The sequence below is a fragment of the Desmodus rotundus genome, chromosome 8 (assembly GCF_022682495.2).
Source record: "Desmodus rotundus isolate HL8 chromosome 8, HLdesRot8A.1, whole genome shotgun sequence".
NCBI classification, from domain to species: Eukaryota; Metazoa; Chordata; class Mammalia; order Chiroptera; family Phyllostomidae; genus Desmodus; species Desmodus rotundus.
The window spans coordinates 117,752,331-117,765,568 of record NC_071394.1 but is presented as its reverse complement, the minus strand read 5'-3'; the positions used below and the strand labels follow the sequence as shown (position 1 = coordinate 117,765,568).

At 33.4% G+C, this 13,238-nt stretch overlaps 1 protein-coding gene across 1 annotated transcript in view; it reads right to left on the bottom strand.

The window, feature by feature from the left end:
• Positions 1-13,238, bottom strand: part of ZCWPW2 (zinc finger CW-type and PWWP domain containing 2) — a 96,766-nt gene that overhangs the window by 23,396 nt on the left and 60,132 nt on the right. The window contains exons 5-6 of the mRNA XM_053929266.1: positions 12,338-12,455; positions 1,000-1,046 (exon numbers count right to left, since the gene is read on the bottom strand). Of these exons, the coding sequence (XP_053785241.1) occupies positions 1,000-1,046; positions 12,338-12,455 (165 nt within the window). The remainder of the gene's footprint in view (positions 1-999; positions 1,047-12,337; positions 12,456-13,238) is intronic.

Here is a 13,238-nt window from a genome sequence, read left to right as displayed (position 1 = left end):
CCAGAGGGCAACATTGCCTTCTACCATACTGCATTCCTCCACAGAAGTACATCGACATTACTTAACAAATGAAAAGTCCAGTTCCCTTTTAAATACCAGCTAAAAAGCAAAAGGATAAAACAAAATCTCAGTTTAAAAGAACTCATAAAATATACATATTTAGAATACAAAAACAATATTCATCTCATTGCCTGTTTATCTACAAGTTCATGCCCGGCACCCTTTTCTGTTCCCCTGGGTTACGTTCTACCTTCCCTGTCTCCACTCTGCAGCAGCCCCGTTACTCAATATGGAAACGGCACAGGTACAGGCTTTCCTTTCCACCACAATTTTTTTTTCATGACAACAATATACTATTTGTCTGGAAGAATTTAAACTCTGACCTTCCTTTTTCAGTGGTATCCTCTCAAGAATATTGTCACTTGAAGACAATGTCAAGGTTAATCCTATCCCAATCATAGTTTTGACAGTAAGTAGAGTTAAACATTGCTGTGCATACAATACACAGAGTGACCTGTTAAATTTTAAAAATTCTTTAAGAATGCTAGTGACTTTATGAATTTTCATTAAAAAGATCCTAGGTTTAAATTCACTCAAACAGCTGATGTCGTTCTCACACAACTTTGAGGTAAAGTCTGTATTTAGCTGTGACTATTAATTCATATATTCCATGAAATTGCATGCATTATAATAATATGGCATAAAAAATAAAATATTTTAGTATATGAGAGTATGTGTGTGACCTATAATGTAAATAAAAACAATTGTTTAACTTAAAATTTTCTATTGCCTTAACATCCGATAATTCTGTAACACTGATGTAACAATAAGTACTAAATTTCTAGTGTCAGTCTAATAAAGAAAACATATAGTCAACTAAAATTTAGAAGAAAAAATTGATTGTTATTTTGCTTTTAGATACTCATTTAATTATTTTATATAGTATTAATCAATGGAATTTGAAGTCTATATACTTTATATCATAAACCATGATCTTACCCTTTTCTTGGCCACCACAGCAACTTTTCCAACAGCTTTGGATTTGTCTGTAAGACAATAAAGTATGGCTGCTTCAGAAAACATGCCTGTGCTCCTGTTCAAATAAATGCGAAGTTACACAATCAGAATTTTCTATTGTCTCATACTGTGGTATGTGTTCTCAGTGGTTCTTTTGAACAAAATGTTGATAAACTCCGCTTACCAGATTTGAGTAGAGCAAAGTCATTCAAAAGTAATTATAATAACATCAGGGACTTGAATACTGATTTAATAAACCTCTTCCCTTAACTCTGACTGGTTGATTGGATGGATGTCTTTCATTTAGCATCAGGTATATAGTACTTGTAGATTCTGGTCAGTTTGTATGCTCTGGAGTACAAAGGAATTGGAATTAAATCCCAGGTACCTCCACTTACACATTTACTGCATGACAGACATAAGATAATGACTTTACAGAGACATTACTTCATTTAATCCTCATCATAATCTTGCAACATGGAAGCTAAGACAAGTTAAATTCCCTGCTGGAGGTCACACAGTGGGGCCAGAACCATCTAACTGTCTTTCCAAGATGTTAGTTGCTTCCATTTGGGACCCCTGAGCTGCCAACAGTGCCTCAGAAGGAAGAGTCAGCCAGAATGAAAACAACCAGTACCATTTCTTGTTCTACTGCTCCTGAAACCAGAATACTTAGTAACTAAATAGAACATAGAAAATTATTTCAACATATTATTTCTGATATGTACAAAATTGTGTGTGTGCATCTTTGTGTATGTACTAGTAAAAATTATTGCCATAAACAGTACATTTAAAATTTTTCAATCTGGAACCCCATAGCTCAGTAGGTTATATGTAAACATTTGTTCATAGATATATTTTTCAAACTTTAATATTATGGTAATGAAAAATGGAAAGAGCTATGAACATTAACAATAAAGTTTAGGGTTACATTTAACATTAAAGAAAAATACAAACAACTAGGAGAAAGACCCATCTCTTTAGTAAATCCAGAGTCATCTTAGGTCACAGAATTTTTTTCTTTAAATTATGGTTACTTCTATATATGTCTAAACACTCTGCAAAACTAGAATATGCCTTTAAGGCAGGGATCATGTTTCATATGTAATAGGTGCTCAATATTTTTTACAATTAATAAGTGTACTTGTATTTTATTCAAAACCTTGTATGGATGTAAAATACACATTTTACTTAAATTAATATAAGTTATTAATCAAAATTCATAGAACAGTTACACAGTATAAAATACTATCCTAGACTGTATAAGATATAAAAACACTCTATATTCTTATAACTTCAGTTTATTTATTTATAAACCAGAAGTAATAATTATTGCCTTAATGGTATATTATAAAATCTAAATACTATACTCCATGTAAATAAAGTTCCTAAAACAACGTCTGATAGATAATAGGTAATCAACAATGTTCTCTTCCATTTGTCTAACAAAGACATTTTTGTGTGTTGTGTGTGTGTGTGGGGGTGTGGGTGTGAGAGAGAGAGAGAGAGAGAGAGAGAGAAGAAAAAGAAGAAGAAATATCTAAACCTTAACCTTTTTGAGTATCAGGAATTAGTGATGATATAAATTACTTTTTAAGTGATTCTATCATTTTTTATTTAAATAAATAATCTTATTCTTCATAACATAGTTGGGAATAAATGATGGGTAATGATAAAAATGGCAAAAGATTTCAAGACACACAAAAAATAAGACCAATGAAATCCCATATTATTTCCATAATATATTTTAGATTTATAAAAGGGCCCAGTAGAACCTGATAATAATTACAAGATAAAATTAGTTTTGTTGTATCAAAAATTTCTCTCCTTGTTCTTTTGAAGACCTCCAAAAACAATAAAAGTCATGATGCAATATTAATCTTTACAAATAGTTAAAACTGCCCACAAAAGTATCTCAAAAACTAAAATTGGATCCAATGGACCCTGACTGAATACTAATGAAAAGAGAATAGAAATTCGTTTTTTCTCCTCAAAATATACATTATTCTTATGTAAAATTTTCAGTAGGGAGATAGATAAATTAGGAACAGAAATATCTAAGCTATTGTTCAAAGAAAATTTTATGTCCAAAAGCTACCGAACCATCTCCCAATGTCACGGGAGTGTTTTCGGGGAATATCAACTACCACTCTGATTTTCAAATGCCAAAGGGAAATCCTGATATAATACTTAAAAACTACAATTACTGGTGATTTTCCTATTAATAACAGGACATGTAGATTTGGATAATTGAAAGGGCCTTTACTTCTGAGCTATAGCCACATCTTATTTTTGAAGAGCAAAAAGGGAACTGTGGGTAGAAAATAAAAATGTTCCCACGTATAGGTGGTTATGTTTCATGACCCATAACAAATGTTAAATATTTACAACCATATTAGAGAGGAGTACAATTATCATAAATCAATAGCTTCTCTTCTTTAAATAATTTTTTAAAGTTTGTCCATTCATAGCCTCAGAAAAACTGTCAGTATGTGCTTCTTTAAATGTGACAACTGAGAGTATTTTCCTAAAAAAACAGAGGCTAGCCCAGTTTAGAAGTCACCACTCTGTCCCAACAACATGTAAAAAGCCGAAAAAAATATTGAAAATCAGTAACTTTTCTTAGATACCTCAGACAAATGAGGTCACATGGCAGATTACTGCCCCCAAATCTGGGGAGACAGACGAGCAAATATAAAGACTCACAACTCAGCAGAGCAGAAACCCCTACAAATGTCAGTGCCAGAGTAGGAACACATAAGCTGTAGCTGACGAACTGCTGGAGGGGACCCAGCCAAGGGAGAGGAAGACACACTTTTGTGAGTTTATCTCCGGGAGCTCTACTGGGTTCTCACAGCAAAGACTGGAGAAAATTCTCCTCCCACTTCAGGCAGTGGAAGGGGAAAAAAAACATTTTGAAATATGCCAGAGCATTCAGTTCTTCCTAACAAAGCCTGCCCTCAAGAGACTAATTTACTTGAGCTTCACCTATTGTGATTTTTCAGAGCCCGACCAACCTGGGGAAAGGGAACTACCCAAATCCCGCCAGCTTTAGCCTTCCATGTGGGAGAAAGGAAATATCCAACTCCAACCCCCTTTAGCCATCCTGCACCACTTAATGGATAGAGAAATGACAGATAGACAGATAGATAGATAGATAGATAGATAGATAGATAGATAGATAGACAGACAGATGCTTACTTACGAAGTTCAAAGCCCAGGAATGAGACCTAATCATAGGACTATAAAATGCTACCACTACCCAACATATCTTATCACTGCACTACTAAAGGCCTATTTACCACAGTTCCTTTTACCCAGTCCATTCATGATAAGAGATGTTAAAAAGTCTCCAATTACACCAGTAGGTTCATCAATTTCACCTTGAGTTCTATCAGTTTTGCCTCACATATTTTGACACTCTGCTGTTGGATGAATTCATATTAATGTTCTCCTTTCAACCAAAAATTACAAGGCACACTAAAAGGCAAATAAAAAACAAACAAAAAACCCAGTTTGAAGTGACAGAGCAAGCATCAAAAGCAGACAAAGATATGCCAGAGATGTTGGGACTATCAAATGGTGAATTTAAAACAACTATGGTTAATATATAATATTAATGGTTTGCATGTTAAAAGTAGACACCATGCAAGGACAGATGGAGAATGTTAGCAGAGAGATGGAAATTCTAAGAGGTAGAATAAAAAAGAAATGCTAGAGATCAAAACACTATACAAAAATGAAGAATGCCTTTGATGGGCTCATCAATAGACTGAACACAGCTGAGCAAAGGATCTCTGAGCTTGAGGATATATCAACAGAAATGTCTAAAACTGAAAAGCAGAGGAAAAAAAGATGGAAAAATAAAAACAGAAGAGAATATCCAAGATCTATGGCACAACCACAGAAGTGTAACATATGTGTAACAGGAATACCAAAAGGAAAACACAGACAGAACAGATTCTTATGTTAAGGAATAATACCTAAAAATTTTCCCCCAAATTTAATGCCAGACATTAAACCATAGATCCAAAAGCTCAGAGAATACCAAGCAGGATAAATACCAATAAAAACTACACCATGGCATATCATATTTAAACTACATAAAATCGAAGATAAAGAAAAAATCTTGAAAGAAGCTGGTGGTGGGGAGGGAGCAGGGAGGTGAGTGCCTTACCTATACAGAAGCAAAGATAAGAATTTCATACTAATTCTCCTCTAAAAGTATGCAAGCAAGAAGAGAATGGTGCAAAATACTTCAAGTACTGAAAAGAAGAAAATCCACCAAACTAGAATTCTGTGCATGATGTAATTACCTTCAAAAATAAAGGAGTATACACTTTGTCAGATGATGAAAAGTTGAGGGAATTTGTTACCAATAGACCTTCCTTGCAAGAAATGTCAAAAGAGAAGAAAAAGTATCTAGGTCAGAAACTCAGATCTATAGAAAGAAAGAAAGATATTAGAGAATGACTAAGTGAAGGCAAAATAAAAACTTTTATTTTTCATATTCTTAAAGTATCTAACAGGCAATAGTTCAAAATGATAGCGAAATATATTCATATATGTGCATATATATATACACTTATCTTCAGTGAAAAGAGTGATAGCAGTGATACAAAGAACAGGAGAATTAGTAAAATTTTATTACAAGGTACATACATTACTAGTGAAATAGTGTATGTTATTTGAAAGTGGGCTTGGATCACTGTAAATGAGTTTTTCCAAGCTCTAGATAAACCACTTTTAAAAAGTTAAGAAGAAAGTATAATTGATACACCAAGAAAGGATAGTTAACAGAATTATATAAAATGCTCAATTAAAATTGCAAAAGGCCAAAAAAGAGTGGAAGAAAAAAATAGAAACAAAGAACAAGGAAAACAAAAAGAAAAGAAAAACAAATATATTAGTTATTAATCCCTTCTATGTTAATATGTACTTTAAATGACAATGATATAAATATACCAATTAAAAGACAGAGACTGTCAAGAGTGAATCAACAAACAGGACCTAACTATATGTCATCTGCAAAAAACTCACTTTAAATATAAAGACACATATAGATTAAAAGTAAAGGGATAGAGAAAAATATACCATATTCACACTATTCAAAAGAAAGCAGCAGTAGCTACATTAATTGCAGAGAGCACAGAGTTCAAGAAAGGAAAGTTATCAAGAAGTGAAGAGGAGCATTGCATAATGATAAATACTCCAAGAAGACATAATGATCATCAATATAAATGCATCAAACAGCAGAGTGTCAAAATATGTGAGGCAAAATTGATAGAAATCAAAGAGAAATGGATAAATCCAATATTCTAATTGGAGAATTTAACACCCCTCTGTCAAAACCAGAAAAGTCTAGCAAGTATGAATTTAAGATAAGGCCAGTGCTATCCTAATACCAAAACCAAATAAAGACAGTACAGGAAAACTATACACCAATATCTTTCATGAACATAAATATAAATATTATCAACAAAATATTAGCACATCAAATCTAACAATGTTTGAAAAGAATTATGCACCACAACCAAGTGAGACTTATCCCAGGTACACAAAGCTCGTTCAACGTTCAGTTGGATTTTGAACATTAATGTATCACCATTCAAAATCAATTAATGTAATCCACATGACATCAACAAGCTAAAGAAGAAAAGTGACAAGATCGTATGAATAGATGTAGACAGAGCACTTGACAAAATCCAACATGCATTTTTGATGAAAACTCTCAGCAAACTAGGAAAAGAGTGAAACTTCTCAACTGGATAGAAAGAATCTGCATAAAACTTATAGTTAACACATACTTAATGGAGAGAATCTCAAAGCTTTTCCACTAAGATCAGGGATAAGTCAAAGATGCTTCCCCTCACTACTCTTGTCAATATTTTATTGGAACTCCTAGCTAGTGCAATAACACAAGAAAAGAAAAGTTACAGATTGGGAAGACAGAAATAAAAGCAACTTTGTTCACAGATGACATGATAATGTATGTAGAGAACTCAAAAGAATAAAAAAAGTCCTGGAACAAATAAGGTTCCAAATAAGGTTAATACATAAAAGTCAAGTACAGCAATGAACAAGTAGACTTTTAAATTAAAACACATTACCATTTACAATAGCACCCCCGATATGAAATAGGCATAAACCTGATAAAATATCAACAAGATCTATATGAAGAAAACCAAAACATTTGATAAACAAAATCAAAGAACAAAATAAATGTAGATATAACCCATATTTATGGATAGGAAGCCTCAGTGTTGTCAAGATATGAGTTCTTTCCCATCTGATCTATAGATTCAGTGCAATCTCAATCAAAATCCCAGCAAGTTATTTTGTGGACATCAACAAACTGATTCTAAAGTTTACAGAGAAAAGCAAAGGCCCAGAACAGCTAAGACAGTAATGAAAAGGACAAAGTCAAAGTACTGACTCTGCCTGACTGCAAGGCTTACGATAAAGCTATGATGATCAAGACGGTGAGTATTGAGAAAACTAATAAAAAAATATAGCAATGAAACAGACTAGAGAGCCCAGAAATAAATTCATATAAATATAGTCAACTGATCTTTGATAAAGAAGCAAAGACAATATAATGGAAAAAACACACAGTATTTTCAACAATGGTGCTGGAACAACTAGATATCCACATGCTAAAAACTGAATACAGACATAGACCTTAAATCTTTCACAGAAAGTAACTCAACAGAGATTACCCATCTAAGTTTAAAATGAAAAAACAGTAAGACTCCTAGAGGGTAACCGAAGAAAATCTAGAAGACCTTGTATATGCTGATGACTTTTTAGATATAACACCAAAGGCAAGGTCCATAATAAATAAGTGATAAGCTGGATTTATTAAAATTAAAAATGGCTGCTCTGCAAAGGACACTGTCAAGAGAATGAGATGATAATCCATAAAGTGGAAAAAATATTTGCAAAATACATATCTGACAAAGAACTGATATTTAAAATATACAAAGAACTCTTAAAACTTAGTAAGAAAATAAACCGCTAGATTTAATAAAAAACAAGAAATGAACAGACATGTCACCAAAGAAGATTTACAAATAGCAACAAACATATGAAAAAAATGTTCACCATATGTCATTAAAGAATTTCAAATTAAAACAATGAGACACCATAACACACCTATTAGAACGGCCAAAACCAGAACAACGACAACGCCAAAGGTGGGTGAGGATGTGGAGGAACAGTAACTGTCACTAACTGCCAGTGAGAATCCAAAATGGCACAGCCACTTCGGAAGATAGTTTGGTAACTTCTTCTAGAACTAAACATACTCTTACCATATGATTCATACTCTTACCATGTGCTCCTCAGTATTTACCCAAAAGGGTTGAAAATTTATGTCCACACAAAAATCTTTACACGGATATATTTAACAGCTTTATTTGTAATTGCCAAAACTTGGAAGCCACCAAGATGTCCTTTAGTAGATCAATGGATAAACTCTGGTACACAAAAACAATGTAATATAATTCAATACTAAAAAAAGGGCTATAAAGACATGGATGACACTTAAATGCATACTACTGAGTGAAAGAAGCCAATCTGAAAAGGCTATTATCTTGTATGATTTCAACTATATGACACTGTGTAAAAGGTAAAACTATGGAGACAGTAAAAAGATCAGTGGTTGCCCGTTGTTGATGGAGGTGTGGGGAAAGAGGGGGGATGACTAGGTGGAACTCAAGGCATTTTTAGGCCAATGAAAAGATTCTGTATGATACTACAATGGTGAATACATGCCATTATACATTTGTCAAAATCCATAGAATGTTTAACACAAAGAGTGAACCCTAACATAAACTATGGATTTTGGAGGATAAGTGTCAATGTTGGTTCATAGATTGTAGCAAATCTACTACTATGATGAGGATTATTGATGATGGAGGGGTAAGGAGCATATGGAAACTTTGCCCTTTCTGTTTAATTTTGCTGTAAACCTAAAATTTCTCTAAAAATAAAATTATTTTTAAAAATAATTCTGATAAAAAGGTAGACATAGGGAAATTTAGTCTAAAATGTAGAACATGTAAAAAAAATATTAATTTTATAAATAATACAAAATCCTAAAGCTGAACTATAAAAAGACTATATAGATAATACCCTATTCATTTTGAAAATACAATTATAATGAATGTTCCAATATAAGAGAAAGCTTCCTAGCCCCAGCAGAAGAATCGCTCATTTGGAGTAACAGTTAACGCAACAAGTACAGGACAACCCCATCATGTGGACAGGACTTTGAATTTGCCATAGTCCAACTGGGTCTATAATTACATATCACTTACTGACTCTAAAGATTTCAGCAAAGAAAGAGTTGCATCAAACATAATAGTGTGCCAATTTCTGCAGGGCAGGAAGAATTGACGCCCAAAAAATCAGTAGTAATTATTTCCAGGATGGAAGAAGAAATTTTGGGATGAAGAAATCCTCAAAGTTGCTATGATTAAATAAATGGTTTGTTTCTAAGTTACTCATCTTTTGTAAAATATCTAAATAGCAGCTGATTATCTCTCCAAACTACTTTTAAACTCAGTGAAAAGCTAAATGTGTACGAGAATTCACCCTGAAAGCTAAGCAGACACAAGGATCAAATTGTCTACTTTGGAGATAGTGAAGAGTGACTATCAAGTGAGTGAGACAGTTATGGCAAAGACTGAATGAACTCCTAGTAGTCTGTTCATACCCCTCCATTTTAGCTTCTTTGGAGAAAGTGAAAGTCTTTGGGCAAAAGGCTCTCAATAGTCAGGCTGACTTACATCAAATTCTATATGCAAAAATTATCAGACTTCCAGCGAGAAAATGGTCTGTTGCTGCAGACCCAATGAAAAATAAGCCATCTCTAGGGTCTCTGGACAAGCCAGAATGCCCAAGGACCCAGACATAAATAACCTGGCATACACAAAAGTGTCAAAGGCAAAGTTCCATAACTTATTGAGAGTGGGTCTATTGCTAGTATGAAATGGCTACAGTATAATGTTTTAAGTAAATGACTATATTACTTCAAGTTATTAATGTTTTAAAAAACTCATTATTTCAAGTATTATTTTGCTTACATGCAAATCATAAAATTTTATTTGTGACAACAGAGTGAATGCAACCTTTATTGCATTATAACAGAGACACTGTATTTTCAATACAAGGAATAAAATCATATTTATGATAATAAACGTCTCTTTCCCTCGTCTCAGAGTAAGCCAGAGTAGCGTGCTTGTTATTCTTATTCTACTCTTTTCTAACCTATATATTTGCTTTAAAATCTTAAATTAGGTGGCTGCATTAATATTTAAACATTTTCTCAAATAAAATTTTTTCACACATAAGTTTTAAAGTATATATGTTAAACTTTTCTAAAGGAGAAAAAATATTACTGTGATAAAGTGAAAAGGCTGGGCTTCGTAAGACAGATAAATTCAAGATGGATAAAAGACTTAAATATAAGTCGCAACATCATAAAAGTCCTAGAGGAGAAAATAGACAGGAAACTTTCAGACATTCCATGCAGCAATATTTTCACCAATATGTCCCCCCATAGAGCAAGGGACATAAAGGAAAGACTAAACAAATGGGATCTGATCAAATTAAAAAGCTTCTACACGGCTTAAGAACACATCAGCAAAATGAAAAGGGAACCAACCACATGGGAAAATATAGCTGCCAATGTTACCTCAGACAAGGGTTTGATCTCCAAAATATATAAAGATCTCACATGACTCCACACCAGGAAGACAAACAACCCAATTAAAAAATAGGCAAAAGACCTGAACAGACACTTCTCCAAGGAGGACATACAGAGGGCCCAGAGACATATGAAAGGATGCTCAGCATCACTAGCCATCAGAGAGTTGCAAATTAAAACCACAATGAGATAACATTTCACACCAGTCAGAATGGCCATCATAAACAAATCAACAAACAACAAGTGCTGGCGAGGTTGGAGAGAAAAGAGAACCCTAGTGCACTGTTGGTAGGAATGCAGACTAGTACAGCCACTGTGGAAAACAGTATGGAATTTCCTCAAAAAATTAAAAACAGAACTGCCTTTTTACCTGGCAATTCCACTGCTGGGATTATACCCTAAGAATCCTGAAACACGAATTCAAAAGAACCTATGCACCCCAATGTTCATAGCAGCACAATTTACAATAGCCAAATGCTGGAAGCAACCTAAGTGCCCATCAGTAAAGGAGTGGATCAAAAAACTGTGGTACATTTCCAGGATGCAATACTATGCTGCAGAAAGAAAGAAGGAACCCCTACCCTTTATGACAGCATAGATGGAACTGGAGAGCATTATGCTAAGTGAAATAAGCCAGGCAGTGAAAGACAAATACCATAAGATCTCACCTATAAGTGGAACCTAATCAACAAAACAAACAAGCAAGCAAAACAGAACCAGAGACATGGAAATAAAGAATAAACCCACAGTAACCAGAGGGGAGGTGGAAGGGGGATAACGGGAAAGAAAGGAAAGGATTATCAAGGAACATGTATAAAGGACCCATGGACAAGGACAACTCGAGTGGAGGATTCAATGTGGGAGGGTGGGGGGTAGGGGAGAGTAATAGAGGCAAAATCGAGACAACTGTAATTGAACAATAATAAAAAAATTAAATACGGTTACTAAGCAGAAACACTGAAAATCATATTTAAGTTTATTGAAAATCATATTTAAGTTTATTGAAAATCAATACTTTCATGTAAATCATAACTTTTATAATTAAAAATGTTATATCTACTCTACTCCTTATGATGAATTCATTTAAAAAGCTAACTATAAACCATGTCTATGATTCAAGAAAACTTTGCTTGAAAACGACCTGAAATATTATCATATTTTTACCTAATTAAAAAGAAAATTGAAGATGACCTTTTTATCTCTGCCTTGATTTATTTAAAAATAAAACATTTTGAAAAATACTTTGTTCAGAAATAATACAGCATATCCAATGAAAGTTTTACCCAAGAAATATATTTTAAAGCCATGGCTTCTAATTTTGAAACATATGCTTTGAAATACACAAAAGGACCTATGTAGACAATCTGAGAGCAAAGAAGATGACAGACATGCTAATTTAAAACCAATGCATTTAAATAGGGTGTATCTGTAGTCATTAAAAAAAATAGTTTCAGAGAGTAAAAGATATACTATTAATCCACACAAAAATAATTTTTCAGTGGACAAAGCTATGAAGAAAGATTTTTAAATGTGCATACATACTTCAGAAAGCACGCATCTGAGTAAATCCTTATTCAGGGGCTGGGCAAAAAGTTCAAAATCATATACCCTGTTTCGATAGGTAGCACGTGTCCAGTCTTTGCTCAGGAGAACATCCGTAAAGACGGTATGCTTCTTGCAGTGCACTTTTGTACCACCTCTTCTTTCTATTTTTACATTCTCCTGGCTGAAGAAACACAGAAAAATAAGATTCATGGTAAATATATAATTTTCTTTTAATATCTATTAGATTTAGTTGTTGAGCTGGAACTTAATCTCATTTAAGCATGTACAATGTATTACTTAGACTCTGGTATCTGGTTATTATCATATTATTATTTTAGAGTATAGTGAAATTGTAGAGATTTTGCATGTTAATAGCCAAAAGGGTCAGATTTTTGATTCACTAAGATAATATTTTAATATGATTCACATCATACTTAGGAAGTTATAAAAATTAAAACTACCAAAGTAACGAAGTAGTCAATATTAACACGTTTTATTAGAATAATGTTGATTTCCTTTTAAGTAACATTGCAATGATACTGAAGTGGTAAAAATTGTAAAGCTAAGTTTCTTATTGTAAGAAAATTAATTCAATTCATATCTAGTTTTGGTATTATGGCACAGAGTTGACATATTCATACAAGTTCTTTAAACTTTCTGTACCTCAATTTCTTCATCTGTAATATGTGGATAGCTGTACATACATCAAAAGTCTTATGAGTATTAAATGAAATAATAGATTATAGTTTGCCAGAGCAGGAAGTACTTAGTAAATGTTATTCTACTTGAATGCAGCACTTTTCTCTAAATGTTTATTTAGTTTTTACTGTTCTTCAGTTACAGTTGTCCCCATTTCCCCCGTCATTACTCTCCCCTGTCCTACCCACCCACCTCCAATATTCAATCCTACCATCCTGCCCCTGCCCCCACTGTGTTTGTCCTTGGGTCCTTTCCTTGACTTGAC